The sequence below is a fragment of the Ctenocephalides felis genome, unplaced genomic scaffold (genome assembly GCF_003426905.1).
Source record: "Ctenocephalides felis isolate EL2017-DRISC unplaced genomic scaffold, ASM342690v1 CF-g0.4_SCAFFOLD_03570, whole genome shotgun sequence".
Classification (NCBI taxonomy): Eukaryota; Metazoa; Arthropoda; class Insecta; order Siphonaptera; family Pulicidae; genus Ctenocephalides; species Ctenocephalides felis.
The window spans coordinates 4398971-4419419 of NW_020539724.1; the positions used below are offsets into that span (position 1 = coordinate 4398971).

The following is a 20449-nucleotide window of genomic DNA, read 5'->3' on the forward strand; positions in this document are numbered from 1 at the left end:
TTATTATACAATTTTTTAATATACAAAAATTCATTTGAAACATTTTAATATTGAAATGACATGAAAAACCATATAAAGTAATTAATCATTTGAGAAAAAAAATTTAAATTTACCGCGTTGCATGAGAAGATGGCGCTGAAATCAACTTGAAAATATAAAAACATAAGTGACTAACTTCATGCATAATATTGTGGTGACAGATCGTACACTAATTTAGTGAAGCAATTACGATAAGTTTTATATTTTTTATATGATAATAGTAATAAATAATGTAAAATAACTAAGTTTATGTGTTGTGTGTGTATACTTACTGTTTTAATTAATATGAACTTTGAAAGTTTGACATAAAGAATAATATCTAAGTTAAGGTCTTGTTATGGCGTTACCTCAATCTAATGCTCAACAAGGTAGTTTATTTAGGCTATATAGTTAAAGTTGTTATATAAATCATAAACTTTATATAAAAATATTTTTTGAAGATACTCGTAAAATTCTGGAAGAGCTGCAACAGAAAAAACAGCAATTACTTAAAGGAGGTGCTCCTAGTTTGACCACAAGCATATCAACATCTAATTTGTTAACCTCACAGGTAAGTCTCCATTGTTATATTTGTAGTTATATTTTAATACCATATTTTGAGAAATATCAGCAACGATATACAAATTTATTGCCTTTATAAATAATTTCGTTTGAAAAGAATATCGCATATTTATCTTTGATTAGGATACTTCATTTACGTTTTTGACTAAAACGAAAAGATTTTGAGTGTTAGTGCAAATTATTGTGATAAGTTAGATATAGTGATTTCAGTGATAATCATTAACTTATTGGTCATTAATGAATCATACATACAAAGTAGTACCAAAACTGATCCTTAGCGTATTCGTAATCAAAAATTTCTTCCAGAGCATTCTGGCTGGAAATGATACGCATATGATTAATGCTACCCAACGTGTTGCTCTGAGAAACGCTAATTCTACTTCTTTTGGCTATTTTGTTACCACCGACTCATCTTTTGGTAACCAAATTCTTCCCGTATTGCCTAGAATTGATAGTGAATGACTCGAGTCCAGTAGGTAAAAACTAATCGATTTACTATGTCTGCTTGTATGAAACTACGTGAACTTGAAGAGTGGTTGCAAGATTGTGATGTTTTTGAAAAACCAAAAATTCTGTTAGAGCAATATCCAACACAGCCCCACATTGCCAGTCATATGCTTCATGCTATTCAGGTTTGTTTTTTTTGTAATTAATTAGTATTTTAATGGTTCGCATGGTTTTATATCATTTTGTTTTGAAATTAGTCTCAATATGAAGATATTGAAGGAAAACTGGTTGCTGATTTAGGAAGTGGTTGTGGTTCTTTATCAATTGGTTGTTGCCTATTGCAAGCATCGTTAACTGTAGGATTTGAAATTGATCCTGATGCTATAACCATACATTTGAATAATGCTAATGAGATGGAAATTGAGAATTATGAGATAATTAATTGTGATGTATTATCAGGTCTTGGTGAGCGGTATGTTGTGCACTAACTAACTATTTTTATATATTAGATCATAAATAAGTGCTGGATTTATATATAGGTGGAATTCTCTTTTTGACACTGTAGTTCTAAATCCCCCATTCGGTACAAAACATAATGCTGGAATTGATATGAAGTTTCTTCAGACTGCGCTAAGAATTTCGAAAGCATCTGTCTATTCCTTACATAAAACTTCAACAAGGTAGATATTCTAATATGTATTTGTATATAATAATTGTTCTTTTATATAATTACACATTTCATCTTAAGCATGAAAAATAATTTATTAAGCATATACATTTTTCTTTTATATATTCATAAATATTATTTGCAGGGCACATATATTAAAAAAAGCTAGAGAGTGGAATGTGGAAGCTAAAGTAATAGCTCAGCTTAGATATGACTTACCATCTACATATCGTTTTCACAAAAAAACATCAGTAGATATTGATGTTGACTTAATACAATTTAAAAAATAGTTAAAGAATTTTGTATTTTAGTAACAATTTTGTTCAACACATTTAGAAATCAACTATTTGATAATTGAAATATACTTAATATAATTTATAATAAATTTAAAAATAATGCTTAGATATTTTACATATATACATATAAATTTAATTATATAAAGCAAAATGTATGCAGATATATAGAAATATATTTCCTAAAAGCAATAATTTATTAATGACTAGTCTATAATTGGCAGATTTTTTAAATTTTATATTAAATTCAATGAAAATGAGTAACTAATTTAAATGTAGAAAACATAAAAAAGATGACATAAGTTTGTATTTAATAATTGAGTTAAATTTATACAACAAATAGTAGTTAAAATGCATAAAAATAAAATTGGTATGAATTACTTTTCATTTTTATAAATAAGGCTCGTACAATATTATACAATAATAATTTTTATGTTTCGTTATTCCTTCTTTATATAACTAACAATAAGTTTAACTTACTTATAAAATGTCATGATGATTACCTTTTTTAAAAATAGTTTCAGCCTTACTTTATATGTTTCATTTTTATTAAAAATGGATATGCTATTGTTTTGTATGGCTCTTGTGCGATCTATGAATAATTCCTGAAGAAATTGGTCAATTGCAAGTGTTTGGTGCAAATATAAACGTACGTACAACATGCAAGGCTGATGTATTAATCAGATCTGTATAGTGTGTGTCCTAAGCGTGTTCATTCCCACAGCATAATCAAATCAAATTAAATATTTCTGTTTTCCTATCGTATAAATTTGGTGCTGTATTCTAATATTAAAAATGGTGTGTTGTTAAGCATTAATAAAAGCAATCTAGCTTTTAGTTTGGTTTTCCAAAGATGTGGTAGCGGTAACCGCAACATTTGATGGTCTTCTAGTTTTAGCGCACCCTGTAAACAAATGGGTGAAATGTAAAATGTTTATGTGTACATGCTTAACTTAAGCGGAATTTTTAACTATCATTGTTTATATTAGTAATTATTAATGATGATTGCTTTGCACCCCATTAAATTAGTTTAATCTTCAGTATGCAAATGCAAGTTTATGTTTATTGCTGCCAGTGTATAAAGCTGGAATTATATATAAATGTACTTATAAATTTAACATCTGAGAGTTGGAATGTTTGTTGCATTTTATCTTACTTTTGAAGAACTTTTAAATTATGAAACTGTATAACGAATATTTCTTAAAATTACGTTACACATGTAATTACTCTACGATATTGTTAACACCTCAATTACTCACCTAATTTTGTCTTTATCAGTTCAAAAACATTTCGTTTGAGAACAAATATGATAAAAATGGGAATGCCATACAGAGCATTTATGTAGTCTGCAACGTACCAAAAATATTTCTCTCTATGAATTATGCCTGATATAAATTCTGAAGACCAAGCGACCCCCATCACCAAAAATAGTTTGAGTGTCACCATAAATTTGGATTTGTCTGCTTCAAATTTTTTGGCCATTTCGCAATTTCTTGATTGCATTCTGTTAATTTCTTGTTTGACTCTTATGCAGTGTCTCGCAGTTAGGATGAAAAATACAATATTTGCTATGCTGGTTATCAATAAAGGAGTTACAAAATGAACTACATTTGATAAATTATCTGAAAACAGTAAAAATATTTTACTAAATTTATTGAGTGTATGATGAGTTCCATGATGAACTGCTCGTTTTATTTGTATATATTGTTTTGCACAAATTATTTTCTTACTTGAAATGAAACATTTTTTATAACCAATATCAGGATTGAGTTTGCTATCATGTCCATAAAAGTCCCAATGATCCATGACTCCAGTATATGTCGTTATTATTGATGGAACAGAAAATGAATATAAACTGTAATAAAGAAACCTTCGTTTGTCGCGTTTCTGTCGCATTCCTCCCATATCTGTTATAGACCTGTAAAATAGTAGATAATTTAGCAATTTCAGTATCAAACAATTATTCAACAGGTCTATTATTTTGCTTACCCAAAAGTCGACCAAATATCATAACACATTACGTTTAACCAGAAGAAAGCTACCATGAACGAAAAATATATAAAATAACCTGTAAATAAATTCCGGTTACAAAACTAAACCATAAAGGGATTCTAATTGTTTGGAATTAAAAGTTTGATTTACCTAAACCTTTACAGGCTTTTTTGTCTTCTACACGGATTTCTAACTGGACATAACTTAAGGCTGCGGAAGCAGCCAACATTGCACCTAGATAACAAAGTAATGTTTTTCCATGGAGATTTCGCAATTTAGGTATCAGTAAATAAACCAGAATTGTTGCACCAACGAAAACACAAGAAGCAATCAGCGCTGGAAATAATAAAAATCACATAACAAAACAAACTTGAATTTTATGGATCATTTTTTGATGATTTTTACCCAATGCCGCTCTCCGCAACTGTTGCTCTTTTGGTAAATCTTTGTAACAAAGAAATGTGTACAATCCATCCATATGTGGAATTTCTGTAATTGATCCATTTGCATCACAACCTACTTTAAAAACTTGCTCCAAACAATATTGATGATGTTCGTGTAGTGAATCTTCATATAGAGGAACAATAAGGTGACCACTTTCGATGTCTAGAAAACTAGTGTCGTTCTTTACGCCTTTGTTTAAGGCAAATTTTCTGTTAATTATGCAAGGATCTCCAAAGATGATGGCATAATCTAATAAATAAATGATATATTACAGAGCAACAAAATTTATTTGGAAGAAAAAATTATTTATTTCAGAATTTCTGTATAGTTGAAAAAAATGAGACAAGGTCATAAGATGAATTTAAGACAGACTGATACCAAAAAATGCATTCTAGGTTTACACAATTTTTTTTTATATAAAATTTAAATATTACCTGAAATATATATGTCATCAGGGATAGTGTAAATGTTTTCTTTTCCTGAAACTTGGTGAAACATTGGAGTAAAACCATAAGGTTTTGGCTTACAAGTTGGTTTTTCTCCACATTGATCTACCCAGTACATCTAAAAACGTAAATTCACATGCTCATCCTTGTTGCACAATATTTTATCAAATTAATTTTACATTTTCAATTTAAGACAAAACAAATATTTTTATGATTCATGCGGTATAAAATTACCATTTTGAAAACAAAAAGAAATATACCAAAGCTTTCCAACTAATTTCGTTGATGACAGAGTTAAATTTTGTTTATTATGAGTCTACCATAAAGTTTGTTTAAAATTGCAAGATATTGTTTTAATGTTTCATTTATTTATAATATGCTCTAAACTTTGAGTTAAAATAAATATTGCGGAGATATTTTCAATGTAATGGTAATAAGAGTAATGAGTTAAAAATGTATTTTATTACTAAGTAATCCTATATTGTAAAGGAATCTATAGTCTGTTTGATACTTCAAAGAATTATTATCATATTGTCTAGGCCTCAAAGTGATAGCAATATAATTACGAGATATTTGTTTGTAGAATAATGTGATGGATATTAAGAGATACCAGAATTATTGAAATACAGAGATATCTGAGAAGCTATCGACTTTAACAGTTATTAAACAGACCATAGGACATATTTTTGATAGTGGAGGATTTTTTTGTTCTATTTGAACAGCAAGTGTAGTATAAGCAGTTATTCTGAAACTCAATGGTCAACTACTCTTATTTTTGATAGTGAAGAATTTTTTTTATTTGAACAGCAAGTGTAGTATAAGCAATTATTCTGACGTACATCTTACCTAGATCTCTTGGTCTTAAGAGGAAAACCCTATGGTCAACTACTCTTATTTTTGATAGTGGATGATTTTTTTTTTGTTCTATTTGAACAGCAAATGCAGTATAAGCAGTTATTCTGACGTACATCTTATTTAGACCTGTTGGTCTTAAGAGTAAAACCCAATGGTTATCTACTCTTATTTTTGATAGTGGAGTTTTTTTCTATTTGAACAGCAAGTATAGTATAAGCAGTTGATCTGACGTACATCTTACCTAGATCTGTTGGTCTTAAGAGGGGAACCCAATGGTCAACTACTCTTATTTTTGATAGTGGAGGATTTTTTTGTTCTATTTGAACAGCAAGTGTAGTATAAGCAGTTATTCTGAAACTCAATGGTCAACTACTCTTATTTTTGATAGTGAAGGATTTTTTTTTATTTGAACAGCAAGTGTAGTATAAGCAATTATTCTGACGTACATCTTACCTAGATCTCTTGGTCTTAAGAGGAAAACCCTATGGTCAACTACTCTTATTTTTGATAGTGGATGATTTTTTTTTTGTTCTATTTGAACAGCAAATGCAGTATAAGCAGTTATTCTGACGTACATCTTATTTAGACCTGTTGGTCTTAAGAGTAAAACCCAATGGTTATCTACTCTTATTTTTGATAGTGGAGTTTTTTTCTATTTGAACAGCAAGTATAGTATAAGCAGTTGATCTGACGTACATCTTACCTAGATCTGTTGGTCTTAAGAGGGGAACCCAATGGTCAACTACTCTTATTTTTGATAGTTGAGGATTTTTTTGTTCTATTTGAACAGCAAGTGTAGTACAAGCAATTATTCTGACGTAGATCTTACCTAGATCTGTTGGTCTTATGAGGGCAACCCAGTGGTCAACCACTCTTATCTTGTGATATGTATATCTAATAGTCTTAGCTTATATATTTTTTATATGCAGCTAAGCCCAATGGTGGATGAATAATAACAATTGATTGGCGTCAGGAGTTTTTTTTTACTTGGTTATATTTACTGGCGTCCGATAGTTGACCACGTCTAGAACTTGATCATCTACCCCTCAGATTCCCTCTAATAGTTTGTTTTAGTTATTAGCTTTTAACGAACTTAATAAAACAGCGTGTACAAATTAAATAGAAATATATACACAAATGGTCTATTAAATAACAATTTAATGTCCGTCTAGGAAATGTGTGAACGCAATTAAGCTCTTTGTGACGAAGTGTCAATACGATTCTTTGTTAACGATTGGCAAACGACTTTAATTCGGAAAACTTTGTACAGGGAATATAATGACACAGCAAGCAACATTTTTAATTAATTTTATATGTTTGGATAGTCAGTTAATGGTATTTAATAAAAATTCCAGCATGGAATCAATAATTATAAAGTTTGAACATAAGATTGGAGGAACATAGCTTATAATTATATATTTTATTTTAATTTTCTTGAAAACAGTATTTTTGGCTTGTTAAAAATATTTATGGTACTCTACGTGAAAATTTACCCAAAATTTTAAAATAATAAGAATATACATATATTTATATTTATACTATTTTTCGATAATCTCTATACTTGTGGAAAGTTATGATTAGTTCAATGGGAGATAGAAAGAAAACTGGAAAATTAATGGATTCTTTTGAATTCAATTTTTAAGTTTATAGTAATTATTATACAATGGGCATAATTTTTGAACAAAAATTCTTATCGCACACCTTGCCCGCAAACTGTTTTTAAAGGTTAATTTTTATCGCTTGATGCATATATAATTACTTTCCCGTGAGTCATGAGCTATTTGTGAACAAAATACTTAATTAAATCAAATAGTATTTTGGGTGTAACGTGGATACAAGTCATTATACTCTGAATAAATAAAACACAACCAAAATAATAAACTCTAAATACATTTTTAAATTTATTAGTATGAGAACCGATTATTATTAACACATGATTGCTAATATTTTAGGTAGATTTGATAGACTTTTTTGAAAATTTAGGAGTTTTGCTAGCGTAATCCAATAGAAAGTTACAAATATTTTGAGACGAATTTTACGGAATCTAATACTTCATGTTAATTAATAACAGTTTATGAAATAACTTATTCTACTTTTGAATCTCAATGCTTTCTTTGAAATTTAAAATTTGAAAATTAACGATTGTTTTTAGCAAATTCTAATTTTTTTACTGTTTCTCAATATAGGACAATTTTACCTTATGGTGAGCCAAAAGCTCAGTTGATATCTACAGTTAGAAAAGTTTGAAGTCAGTATATGAGTTTCCAAAAAAAAAATAGGTGGAAGTAAAAATTTTCACTTCTAGTTAAATTATCAGCTCATTTACCGAAATATAAACTGTCAAACTTAATCAATATATTTTTCCACAAACTTAATTTTGAATTGTGACATCTACGGTTTTACTAATCGATTTTAATAATCAAGCAAAATCTATATATTCTTCCATAAAATAACAAAAAAAATTCTGGTACAAATCCTGTTCCATTGATATGTCCTATAAGGGCTAAGAGTTAAGTTGAGGTCTCCAGATTGGTATTAGAAATTTTTTAACATAGGTAAAATAATAATTTTAATAGTAGGTTTAATAGTAGTAGGTCAAGTAAAATCAATATATTCTTCCATAAAATATCAACAAAACATGATATAGATCCTGTTCCAATAATGTCCTATGAGGGCTTAGAGTTAAATAAATATATCATGGACATTGATGGAGTCTTTGAAAATTTGAAAAAATGAAAACTGCGAAAACTTTGTTAAATATATCATGGAAATCCTATGCCATTGACGTCCTCAAAGGGCTAAGGGTTAAGTTCAGTTCTCCCATATGGTATTAGAACATTTTTAACATAGGTTTAGTCCTATAAGAGCAGAATCAATATATTCTTCCATAAAACAGCAAAAATATCTGATTCCATTAATTAATTATTGAATTCCTATAAGGGCTAAGAGTTAAGTTGAGGTCTCCAGTATGGTATTAGAAAATTTTCAACATAGTTAAAATAATAATTTTAACATCAATATATTCTTCCATAAAATAACAACAAAATCTGATACAGATCATGTTCCATTGATGTCCTATAAGGGCTAAGAGTTAAGTTGAGGTCTCCAGTCCGGTATTAGAACATTTTTAACATAGGCTTAAATTAAGTCGAGGTCTCCACTTATAAGACCTCCAGTTAAGTTGAGGTCTCTATTTAAATACTCTCTTACAGGTTTACTTTTTTTCTGAAATTACGTAAATATGTTCATGAGAGTGAGTTAATTCCGATTCCATTATCCAACCAAAATCAATAAATTCTCCCATCAAAATTAATTTCAGTTAATAAAAACTCCTGATACAAATATAACTGACTCCTCGTCACTTTTTTGACATAATCTCCAATAATTCCAAGGATCGCCGTGATATTAATACCCATAGATAACTTATTGTTTTATAAACATCAATGTGAATGTTGTTATCGCGTTTTTGCTACCGCTACTGGGTTATATTAATGTTTGTTTTAATACCGATAAAAGGTGTTATTAAATCATCGAAAATATATTCACACGTATCTTGTAACGGATACTATGTTTACGTTCGGCAACTTAATTTTTCGTAGATCACGGATTTTATGAGGAAAATCATAGATTCGCCTAATTTATGACGAATTTCCTAGATTCGCGTATTTTAACTTTCATAAATTGTGGAAATCTCGATTGCGCCACAGAAATGTATTTCAAATATAATAATTGGAATTTTTAAACTATTAGAGATCGTTTTTTTGTCTCACTTGATCAACATTATTTTTATCCCAATTTTAAGCCCAATTAGGCTTTCAGTCTCACTCTAGTTTTGCCAACTAATAAATTACAAAATAATGAAACAATTAACTATATATGTTATATATAACATTATATATATAATATATATAATATAATATATATATATATATATATATATATATATATATATATATAATAAATTTTAATGATTGTGATATATGCGATATTGGCGAAAGTTTTCAATATATTTACAAGGGAATGTATCAACATATTTTTTATTCCGACAATCCTAAACAATTCAAAACTATGTTCTCTGAACATGTCATTTTAAATACTTCTTTAATCAAAAATCATCTCACCATTCATATGAGTAAAAACAGACTGACCTCAGAACATTTGCAAAATCTCGATTTATTTATTTAAATTCTTCTACAGTTTATAAATCTGATATGATTTTTAATATTTAGTGTTACATTTTCACATTCGTTTTTATTTTTTGGTTTTTGAGGTTTTGGTCAATTTAAATTTTGATAAAATTTTTGTTTCGTCACGAATTATAATTTATGGTTTTTTATATCAAAAATAAAATTGTACTAGAATTTTGTAACATTTTTTGTTTGTTTTTGGAAGCCTTTTTCTGCTTGATATACATTATTTTTTTCAATTTATATATTATTTTGTTGTTACTATTTATTTTATTTATTTATTTATTTATTAAATAGCATGTTTCGAAATGAATAAATAAACAAATGTGTATTTTTATTTATTTAAAAGTTGAAAACCTTCTTAATCTATAATTCTACTAATTTATGTAATTTTTTTTTTCAAAGAGTATATCCACTTATTAATCGGTATTACAATTTGCATCGAGCAGTGGTTGTTCAATTGATATTTAATATATTTAATTAATTATTTGGGTATATGGCAAACAATATTACATCAATTATTTATTCATTATAAATATTCACTAACTGATGATGAATAATTAAATTAAATTAAATTAAATTATATCATTTGTTTTGTGATATTACTTGAGCTAAGGCCAATCTTTTTTACTTCAAGCATTCTATGTACTTTGAAATCAAATCCTAAATATATTTTATTCATACATTTAAGTAGAATATGAACTAAAATAATTCTATCTATTCTCTAAAATAATTCTATCTGATCTATTCTGATAAGTTAAACTTATTGTTTCGCGTTTATTATTAGATTTCGTTGGAAATGTACTATAAATTCTGTTTGCTAACTATGAATTTTCACAAAGTAAACAATTTTCATAGAATGATCAAAATAAATATGTTATGATTTCCATATTTTTGATTTACGAGTTTTCTGCCTCAGTAGGCTGTCACTTTTCATCTATTACTTGTGAATAACTTTGAATTTCTACTTCCAGTAAATATTTATAATGTTCGAGAAGAAGGCGTGTGAATTATTCTTTAACGTATACATTTTATATATATAAACTATTCATGAATAAAAATAGAATTTATTCATAAGAATAAGAAATATGTAGAGATGCATATGTGAAATTTTAAATTTAGAATAGTGGTTTATTTCGCCTCATTTTTAGAATTTTATTAATAGAATTCTTTAAATGATAAATGCAGCTCTGTTAATTTTCAATTGTTATGTGGGAAAGCTTTTACTGATATTCAATTTCGGAAAGGTCCAAAGTTATAAGGTTTCCTTAATTTCCTTTCATGCAATTTTATTTAGGCTTCTTCTTGAAGAGAAATATGTGTTAAAATTAAACATAGCACATAATAATAAAAAATAACTTGGTTGCTTTTTCGATGTTGAAGCATATTTGTTATAATTTGCAGCAAATTTATACATTTTGACTCTTATTTTATGTCATAACTCAGTAAATCAAAGCAGTAAAAACCAATACACAAAATTAAACAATACTGACATAAAACAAGTATATTCTAATAATTTTTACAAAACAATGATGCTTAATCCATTATTACCCAAAACGAACTGTGGCAGTTTTTCCTGGTCTGATTTACTGGCTTCTGATAAATAAAAAAAATCCTGGATTTTTTAATAATTTGAATGAATTTTATTTCCCGAATAATTGATCGAATAAACAAAAAACAATAAGTTTTTTTCGATTACGACGTTTCGGAACTAGATACGTTTTATTATCAGATTTTTCTACAATATATATATAATATTTTCTATAAATCCATATCACTCATTTTTTGCAAGGCATTGGTATTTTTACAACTATTTTCTAAGTGAAATGAAGTCAAATATTCAAATATTCTGCAAAAATGATTGATATGGACTTATAGAATGATATTGCAGAAAATCCTGATAAACATATCTAGCTCTGAAACGTCGTAATTAAACATTTACATAAAACTTACTATTTTTTATGTATGGGATTGATTCTTTGGGAAACATATATATAATATATATTATATCTGTTTTTGTTTAAATTAGTTTCCGGATATTTTGGTATCAGAAAATATAAGTATTTGTCTAATCGCTAACTGAATTCAATTATGCTTATTTAATGATTAAAACTTCAGAAATGCCATATTTATAGTTTCGTAGACGAGAAGCAGATAAAATTTTTATTATGTGTGATAATATTGTTCTTCACTTCAAAATAAAATACAATAATAAATCATGTCATGAAGAATATGATAATATACATGCATATACACGTATATAATACATATCTATTTGGAATGTATTGTAAAAAATATTTTGCAAAATATTTCACCAACCTCGCCATCATTGCAACATTTTCTCACACATGGTCTGTCAACACAAACGGGTTGATGGTGTTGATGACAAACCCTGGCAATAGATTTTCCCTCACTTGTCACATCACGGCAAAAAGTTCCTTTATCAAATATCATATGTTCATTTCGTTTCCTTATAGTCACTTTGAGGTCACCAGTTTCTTGGTCCATAGTTAGATCATAATTATCAATAGAATAGTCGACTAAAGCGTACTCACATCGCGGAATGCTGATGTTTACATAGAACAAAGCTGGTTCACGATCAAGTATGATGTACGAGTATTTTTCAGTCAGAGTCATTTCGATTTCGAAGTTCTCACACTCATGTTTTGTGGCATTATAAAAACTATTTTCCGGGCAACATTTATGCATTTGAAACGGTTTTTTCACTACAACTTTTTCGGAAAACTTAGCTTTTTCTTCACCACAATGAAGCACTTGCGTAATATTAGGATCTGCACCAAAAGTATCAACACAAGAATCTTTCGGGTACCTTTGTCCATGGACCAACACTTCATGAATCACCTCGCCTGAACAATTCGGTAAATTATATCCGGAGTCAAATCCGTTTGAACGCAGGAACCATCCTGTTTCCGAAGTGTCATTGCATTTAGGTTGTCCCTTGAATCTGACGAGCGATTGGCCAGCCGGGCAGCATTTGTTGAAGGCATGCGTAGCGGCTATGGCCAGCACCAGGATTGTCCAGGATTGAAAGAACATTAACATTAACGACCGTACCGAGCGATCGCGAACTCAAAACTGACGCGGAACGAGCGGCCGTATGGCGTCGGGAAAATCGGCCAGGCGGAGGCGCGCGCGTCGGCTGCTGTCAGCGGCGAAGAGCTGGATGGTTTACATGAAATCATGATCAGAGGTTCCTAATCTTGCCTTTTGTTGCTTTTGGCAATTGACTCGCGTTTTATCTTTTAACTCAAATATATTTATAACTAGTGGAGCGCATGGCATCGTGCCTTAAGGCAAATTGCTGGAACTACCCGTATCATTTTTTTTTAAAAAGATTAACATTTTCGAAAAAAAAATTCTCTGAAAAAGTAGATTTTTGAGAAACTATAAATTTTTGACAAAAATTTACTTTTTTTTGAAAAAAAGACTTTATGAAGAAAAGTGTATTTTGAAATATTTTGCAAATTCTGAACTTTTTTTCAAAGCAATCGTACTGCTTTAACTGTATAGAGACGAAATATCGAAGCGCGTAAGCACCGCGCCGCCGTCTAACGGATAAGCATTGGTACGGAACCCATAGGAATGTAAACAAAATTTATACTTATTGTTAAAATCTCTATAAAATATCTGATAATTTGTTGTGCATATGTCTAATGATCATTTTTGACCGCCAGTTGGCATTTTTTTAACTTTTTTTACTAGATCTCCGAAACCGTTAGACCTGCCTTTATGACTTAACTTAACTTTATCACTTCTTCATCTTGTTAATACAAGTAAAATGTTTTTTGAATTATTCAAATCGGACGCTCCGTTCTCTTAAAAACTGAGTTACCGTTTTTTGCACTTTTTACCCCATATCTTCGGAACGGCTAGACCTGCGTTCGCCAAAAACTAATCAGCACGTCTCTTTATCAATACGAATCGAATGTTTTTTGAATTATTCAAATCGCTTCATCCGTGTTCCCGAAATCGTCGACGAAAATTTGTATCCGAACACACACACATACACGCACACACACACATACATCCATTTTTTCTAAGGTATGCCAAAATATTCAGAAACCTCTGAAACGTAAAGATATATAAAAATTTTCGTTTTCGATTTTTTTGCGATTACTATAACTTACCCTACGGGAAGTTAATAATTGATCAAGCGAATTTAATGCATCCATTTATTAAATCCAATTCATATAACTTTTGGGCACTAATTTTGGATTAAGAGCAAAATTTTACTATTTTATCAGTAAGTCATTAAAATTCTGAAGCTGCTGGATACCAGATCAAATTTTATACAGTGTTGTCTATGTAAAAATGCACACATGAAATTTATATTTTGCAAAAAATGCAGCTATTATTTCGTAAAATTCATTTAAAATTAAAAATATTGCGTTGGAACTAGTGCCTTCCCATTCAGGTGATAAAATTTTTGAAAATTAGCAAAAAATCTTATTTCTACAATGATGATTTAGCTGGGAGTTTTAGTGAACATAGTCAGATAGCTGTTTGTTTGTTGAATATATTTGTTGCGATATAATTGGTTTGATTCCCACAATATAATCGCTCAGGTTCGAGTTGGACCTTTGTGCCCCGGGTTACCATATTACATTATATAAATATAATAGATTGCAAATAATAAAAAGATAAAGATGAAAATCGTATATTCTACGTCGATATAGAATAACCTTAATCCGACTGTCACTTTCCAAATCAATTTCATTTCATTGTTGTATTTTCAATGTCCATCATTCTGTCTTATCAGAATCAATTCTCGTTTTGCTATATATATATATATATATATATATATATATATATATATATATATATATATATAATTTATTTGAATTGCGAAGTTTCACGTGCGTTATAAATTACACTAGGCGTTATGGATCCTATTTTTTCGAGTGTTTCCAATAACAAGATAACAAGAACGACGAACGGATTTTATATGAACCACATTTTGTCATAGCATAATGAGGTATATCCATAACAAAATAGTGTTTGCCTTGGAAATTGCTTCATTGTACAGTTTTCCTATGCAGGATGATATTTCAGTACATACTTCTTTTGGGACAATTTTGATATTTCGCAACGTAATTGGACAGTCATGCTCTTCAATAAAACATTTATTGGAACATTGAAGTATTTTAGATACTTTTGATAAAAAGTAATACATCTCATTGAAATGACTTCAATAGAATACATCGGCATGGCTTATTTTCTTCAAATAGATTAATAAAAATGTCATATTATCCTAATAAAAAAATGAACGAGTTCTGAAAAATAACGAGCCATCGCAAGCGTATATATAGTAAATACTCTCTAAATAAATAATGTCTTACCAAAAAACGTGCTTTTGTCATTTAAACATACTTCAATATTTATATGTACAATTAATTTACAACTCAATTATTTAAAGTACATTTTGTTAGTGATTCATGAGTATTACTACATGAGTAATATATAGAATACTCACTTTATATAATTTAGTCAAATAAATGCATTAAATAAAAAAAAAGATTTTTAAATTAAATTTTCAAATTTATGAATTTTCAAACATTTCAGTTTATCTTTCGATAGCAACGTCAGGAGAATCAAGGTGATGGCTGGTTATACATCGTTTTCCTTCTACTTTCAAATATTGTTCTTAACAAATTTTTAGCTTCACTTGTTTTTGAGATATCGGGGGTGGTCCTTTTTACCCGCGGACTTTTAAGTCCTGCTCTACTTCATCTAATAATAAATGAAGGCAACACTATTTTATATTAGTCATGAAATTCTTCAGATCACAGTCTTACATCAAATTGTTTTCATTTTTCTTTTTAAATTGGTGAGCCATTTTTGAGAAAACGTCCACGATTGGTCAACTTGTCTTGCATTCCCCATCACAAACATAATTCTTACAATGGTGTTGGTGTCAGATGATTCAGAATGACCTGAAAAGTAGGGCAAATCGGATTTTCTGGCGAAAACAAACTTCTCCTTCGTGAAGTTAATAATTTTCATTTCTATCAATGTTTGTCCTAAAACAATTCCTCCTGGGAGTATCATTTCTCATGAATCATCATCTGTAACAATTAATTAGTATGATTGCTCAGAGCAACTGAGGTGCTGTCAAAATAGAGACGTATTTTCATTATTCTGAGTGGAGTAACTAATTAGCCGATTATTGGAAGATTTCATTATGCAAATTACTTAACATGGTGATAAGTGACAATGGCGGTTTAGTGCAATTTTAGACAATTCCGACTAAATACCGCACCTTTGTTTGATGATAAGAAATAGTTGGGTTTCTATTGTTGAAAGTGTCGATATGGAGGACATAGAATCAACAATGGGAAGACGTATAATATTTGTGTATATATATATATATATATATATATATACTCGTATATATATATATATATATATATATATATATATATTATACAAAAATAACATATTTATAAAGCTTATGTTAGATCATTTTATTTTACTTATTTCACTAGTTAAAAAATAGGTTTCATATCCACTTACTCTATTATTTTTTCATTTTACAACTTTATTTTGAAAGAATAGCTTTTATTTCATTTTCCACAAACATCAAGCAGTCAAAATAACCTGAGCTGGCCATAAAACCAAATTGCTTCTATTTATTGTGTTTGTAATGGGCTGTTATAATTAGTTACTACATTGCTTCCAAAACTGCTATCTAAGTAGAAAAAATGAAGAAATAGAATATGTATGACTAAAATTGTAACATTGAGTATTTTAAATTATTTTTATGAAGTATTTAAAATGTTGGCGCGTAATTTTATTAACAAGATTCTCATCTAATCTAAACTTTTTCAATTAGGAGTAAAGCCTTTATTGGATCAGTAAAAGAATTAATATTGTTTTCCCTTATATAATCTTGAGTTTCATGTTGATATAATATATCTTGGTTATGAAAAATGAAAAATAACTATAATAATTAAATCAAAGTAAATACATGTAACGAATTATGAATAAAAATCCATCTAAAATATTTATAGTTTGCTAATAATTAAAACACTATTACTTCATGGTACAAGAATGGTGAAATATATATTTTTTGACATCACAAGTATACATGAATACATATAATAAGATATCAAAACTATGTTCTGACTATTATCTTAGTCTAGAATAGAAATGTCACAGAGATTTATATTTATATACATAATACTTATATTTCGAAAAGAATTTATTTAAACGAAGATTTATAGAGGGTTTATTCTTGCAGTTACATAGCAACAAAGTCATAAGCAAACGAAATTTTAATATTAATATTTTTATTGTAAATTGTAAGTACTTTTTATTGCTTTACTTTTGATTTTTGAACACTATTGTTGCTTATTATATTTTTTTTTAAATTTTAGTGAATGAATGTAGTTGAATGAAACATCCTTCAGAAAAACGGCATTTTGAATAAATTTTCTAAGGGTAAAACTGCAGCTGAAATGTATTGCAAGGAAATTCGAAAATGTCCATATTAAGGACCACCCTAATATATATGTATATATATGGTAGGTAAAGGATGAATAATGAGTTAACTAATAATTTATGGCTATTTTGAGCGGGATCAAATGATTTATATATAATAGTATGTAATGTAACAAATGAGGTACATATCATATTTTGTAATAAGAGTCAAATTTGATTCCAATTGAGCCCACAAGTGTAATAAATATAATTAGAGAGAACATCACGTTTCAATCAATACTGCCAAATTTATTATTCGTGGATCCAGTTTTAATAAATGATTCATTTTTTAAAGAAAATAATGTGGAAATATCATTGTTTAAATTAAGTTGAGTAAATAAATGAAAGAGATTGCTTACAAACGAAAACGTTTATTCACATGGTACATAGGAATAATATATTGTGGTTCAAACTTGTGCAGCAAAATGAGCATCTGCAACTGTTTGTGACATAGTGTTTATGTTATATCTAAAACTGTTTAAATATGATTTTACACACACTTATACACCTACACACGCACATGAATATATATATATATATATATATATATATATATATATATATATAATAAATCATATATTGTATTTGTATTATTAGTGGAACGAATATTAATTATATGAGTATGAACACACTATCTATGCACTAACTTTATTTCATGAAATACTAAATTTTGAGGTCATGATTTGCCTTAATTAGCAGCAAAAATTTTTTTAGCAATAACTCATAATTTTTTTTCCACTGATGATTACATTAAATTATGCATTTATTGCAAATTCTTCATCCCTTAATGTTGACTGGAAATGAAATTTTAGATTTTTTTTCCCTTGAAACATTTGAGATAAAAGAGATTTTCAATACGTATTAAGCGTTGATGATTTAATTTCCTCGCAAGCCCTGACACGGTTCCAATTTAATCTAAAATAGAAAATTCCATCTGTAGATAAAATATGTATATCAATTCCTATTTGAGTAAAAGTTTTATTTTCACTATTTTCTCATCTACGAAAATGGTTTGGGAAAGATGGCCTTTGTAGTTGGTTTTTAAGGATAACTCCTTAAGAAGGAAGATAATTTTCTCATATGGAACAGTATGCTCCAGCTCTATTTTGTGCCAACCATCGTTATTTTGAAACTTCAAATTCTTGAGTAGGTTTTTTTAATTCTAACATAAAATGAAAGCTTATATCCACTTTAAACTTATATTGAAAGAAATATTACCAGAGTCATTTATAAGCATAAGACTGTATTCACCTAATTTAAATCACTTGTTCAGAATTTTCAATGTGCCTGAATTGCTAGCAAGCAATAATACATTCAAGTAGTCATTATATATAATAAGATTTACATCCAGTTTGAAGACATAATTTTAATATAATCGTACAATTTCTTATTACAGATTCTGTGCAAAAACTCAATTAAAACACCTAGAATTTATTGTGTCCAACCTTGGAATCCAACTTGAATTGGTAAGTGATAATTTAGTTTTGTAACTTTTATATACTTTAAATTTCATCAGTGGCGATTAATAATTGGGATATTGGAATTCATTGGATTTAATTGGAATATTTTTGAAAGAAAATTGATGAGGTTTTTCTAAATCGTCCTAGGTTTTCTATAGTTTTATATTACCATTTCTTACCATTCTTAATATTTATATTAATTTTTATGAAATTATGGATTAAAATTCCATTCTATGCTACATAATTTGTTAACTATATGTTTGATAGTATATACTATGATTTTATTTTTGTTTCTGGCTACTGCTAATTTTCAAGAAGTTTTTAAAAATGTTTGACGATGTCCTTTAAAACAGTCCTGATATTCCTATATCTTGAAAACGGTGTTGAATTATCGTTACAATACATTTTATAAAAATTATTAAATGTATTAAAAAAAATTAAATGTAGGATTATATTATATTTTTTTTTATTATTTCAACTTATACTATGATACTGTAGTATAATTTTATAGAGTTATAGTACATTTATTATAGTATAGTATTCATAGTATATTTATCGTATTATACATACTTACTATGATATATATTCAAAAAAAAAAGCTTAAAATTTATTATTTACATCAACTGTGCAACTGTTACTATATCGTAATTTCAGATGGTAAACAAAATGTGATATATATTTTTATAAATTGAGAAAATAATAATAAATAGAGATAAAAATCCTATAAGCTTTTTATCTACGTAAAATATGATTTATGTGCTTAACAAATTTTTGCACATTTTAAACAGGTGTCACAAAATGTATAAACCATTTATTGTTTGTTCAGTTATAAGATTTTAAAGTTTGACGATTTTTTTCGTCATGTTTTTACTCTAAAATTTGAAAAACGGTAAATGCAGATGTATGAAGAATTTTATAAGCTTTTCATCAATATAAAACAAATTTTATGTGTTTTAACAAATTTTTGCACATTTTAATCAAATATTAATAAAACGTACAAACATTTTGTTTGCAAAGTTATACGAACTTAAAGTTTGACGATTTTTTTCGTTATGATTTTGTTCGGAAACTTAAAAATCGTTAAACGCAGTTATGTAGGAATTTTTATAAGCTTTTCATCTATGTAAAATAAAATTTATGTGTAAAATAAGTTTTTCCACAATTAAAAAAAAAATGTCGAAAAATGTGCTCGCAAAACAATTCTTATCGATTAAGCTGATTATTTACCCCTTTCATGCAACTTGCCTTAAAGCAAAGTGCCACTTACATCTAATTAATTTCATATTTAACATTATATATGTTTACATACTGATTCCTTGACCACTTTTCGATTTATTTTTTTCATTATAAATCAAGGTTTGTTGAGTTATAATACTATTTGTAATTCCTTGAGAGACTCGAGCTTCTTTGATAAACTTTTTTCGTTTATTTTATCCTTGTTACTGAAGAAATAAATTTTATATATTAATTGGAGTATATTAACAAATTTTTAGAATGTTGTTCTGCGACCAATCACAATGCTCGAAAATGACGTATGTTATTAGTTAATATTGTTCGT

General features: G+C 28.1%; 2 protein-coding genes across 2 annotated transcripts; one reads left to right on the forward strand and one right to left on the reverse strand.

Moving 5' to 3' along the window:
- Nucleotides 1-206: 206 nt before the first annotated feature.
- LOC113383740 (methyltransferase-like protein 5) lies at nt 207-2039 on the forward strand. Its single transcript, XM_026621996.1, has 7 exons — nt 207-407; nt 480-589; nt 907-1056; nt 1092-1232; nt 1305-1519; nt 1587-1727; nt 1860-2039. The coding sequence occupies exons 1-7, from the start codon at nt 377-379 to the stop codon at nt 2002-2004; spliced, it is 933 nt and encodes a 310-aa protein (XP_026477781.1). The 5' UTR covers nt 207-376; the 3' UTR covers nt 2005-2039.
- A 475-nt stretch (nt 2040-2514) lies between these two features.
- Nucleotides 2515-12906, reverse strand: LOC113383733 (probable G-protein coupled receptor Mth-like 3). The gene is made up of 8 exons (XM_026621986.1): nt 12251-12906; nt 4878-5007; nt 4405-4692; nt 4150-4335; nt 3997-4075; nt 3738-3925; nt 3267-3629; nt 2515-2911 (listed from the first exon to the last, which is right to left on the reverse strand). The coding sequence occupies exons 1-8, from the start codon at nt 12638-12640 to the stop codon at nt 2835-2837; spliced, it is 1701 nt and encodes a 566-aa protein (XP_026477771.1). The 5' UTR covers nt 12641-12906; the 3' UTR covers nt 2515-2834.
- Nucleotides 12907-20449: the final 7543 nt, after the last annotated feature.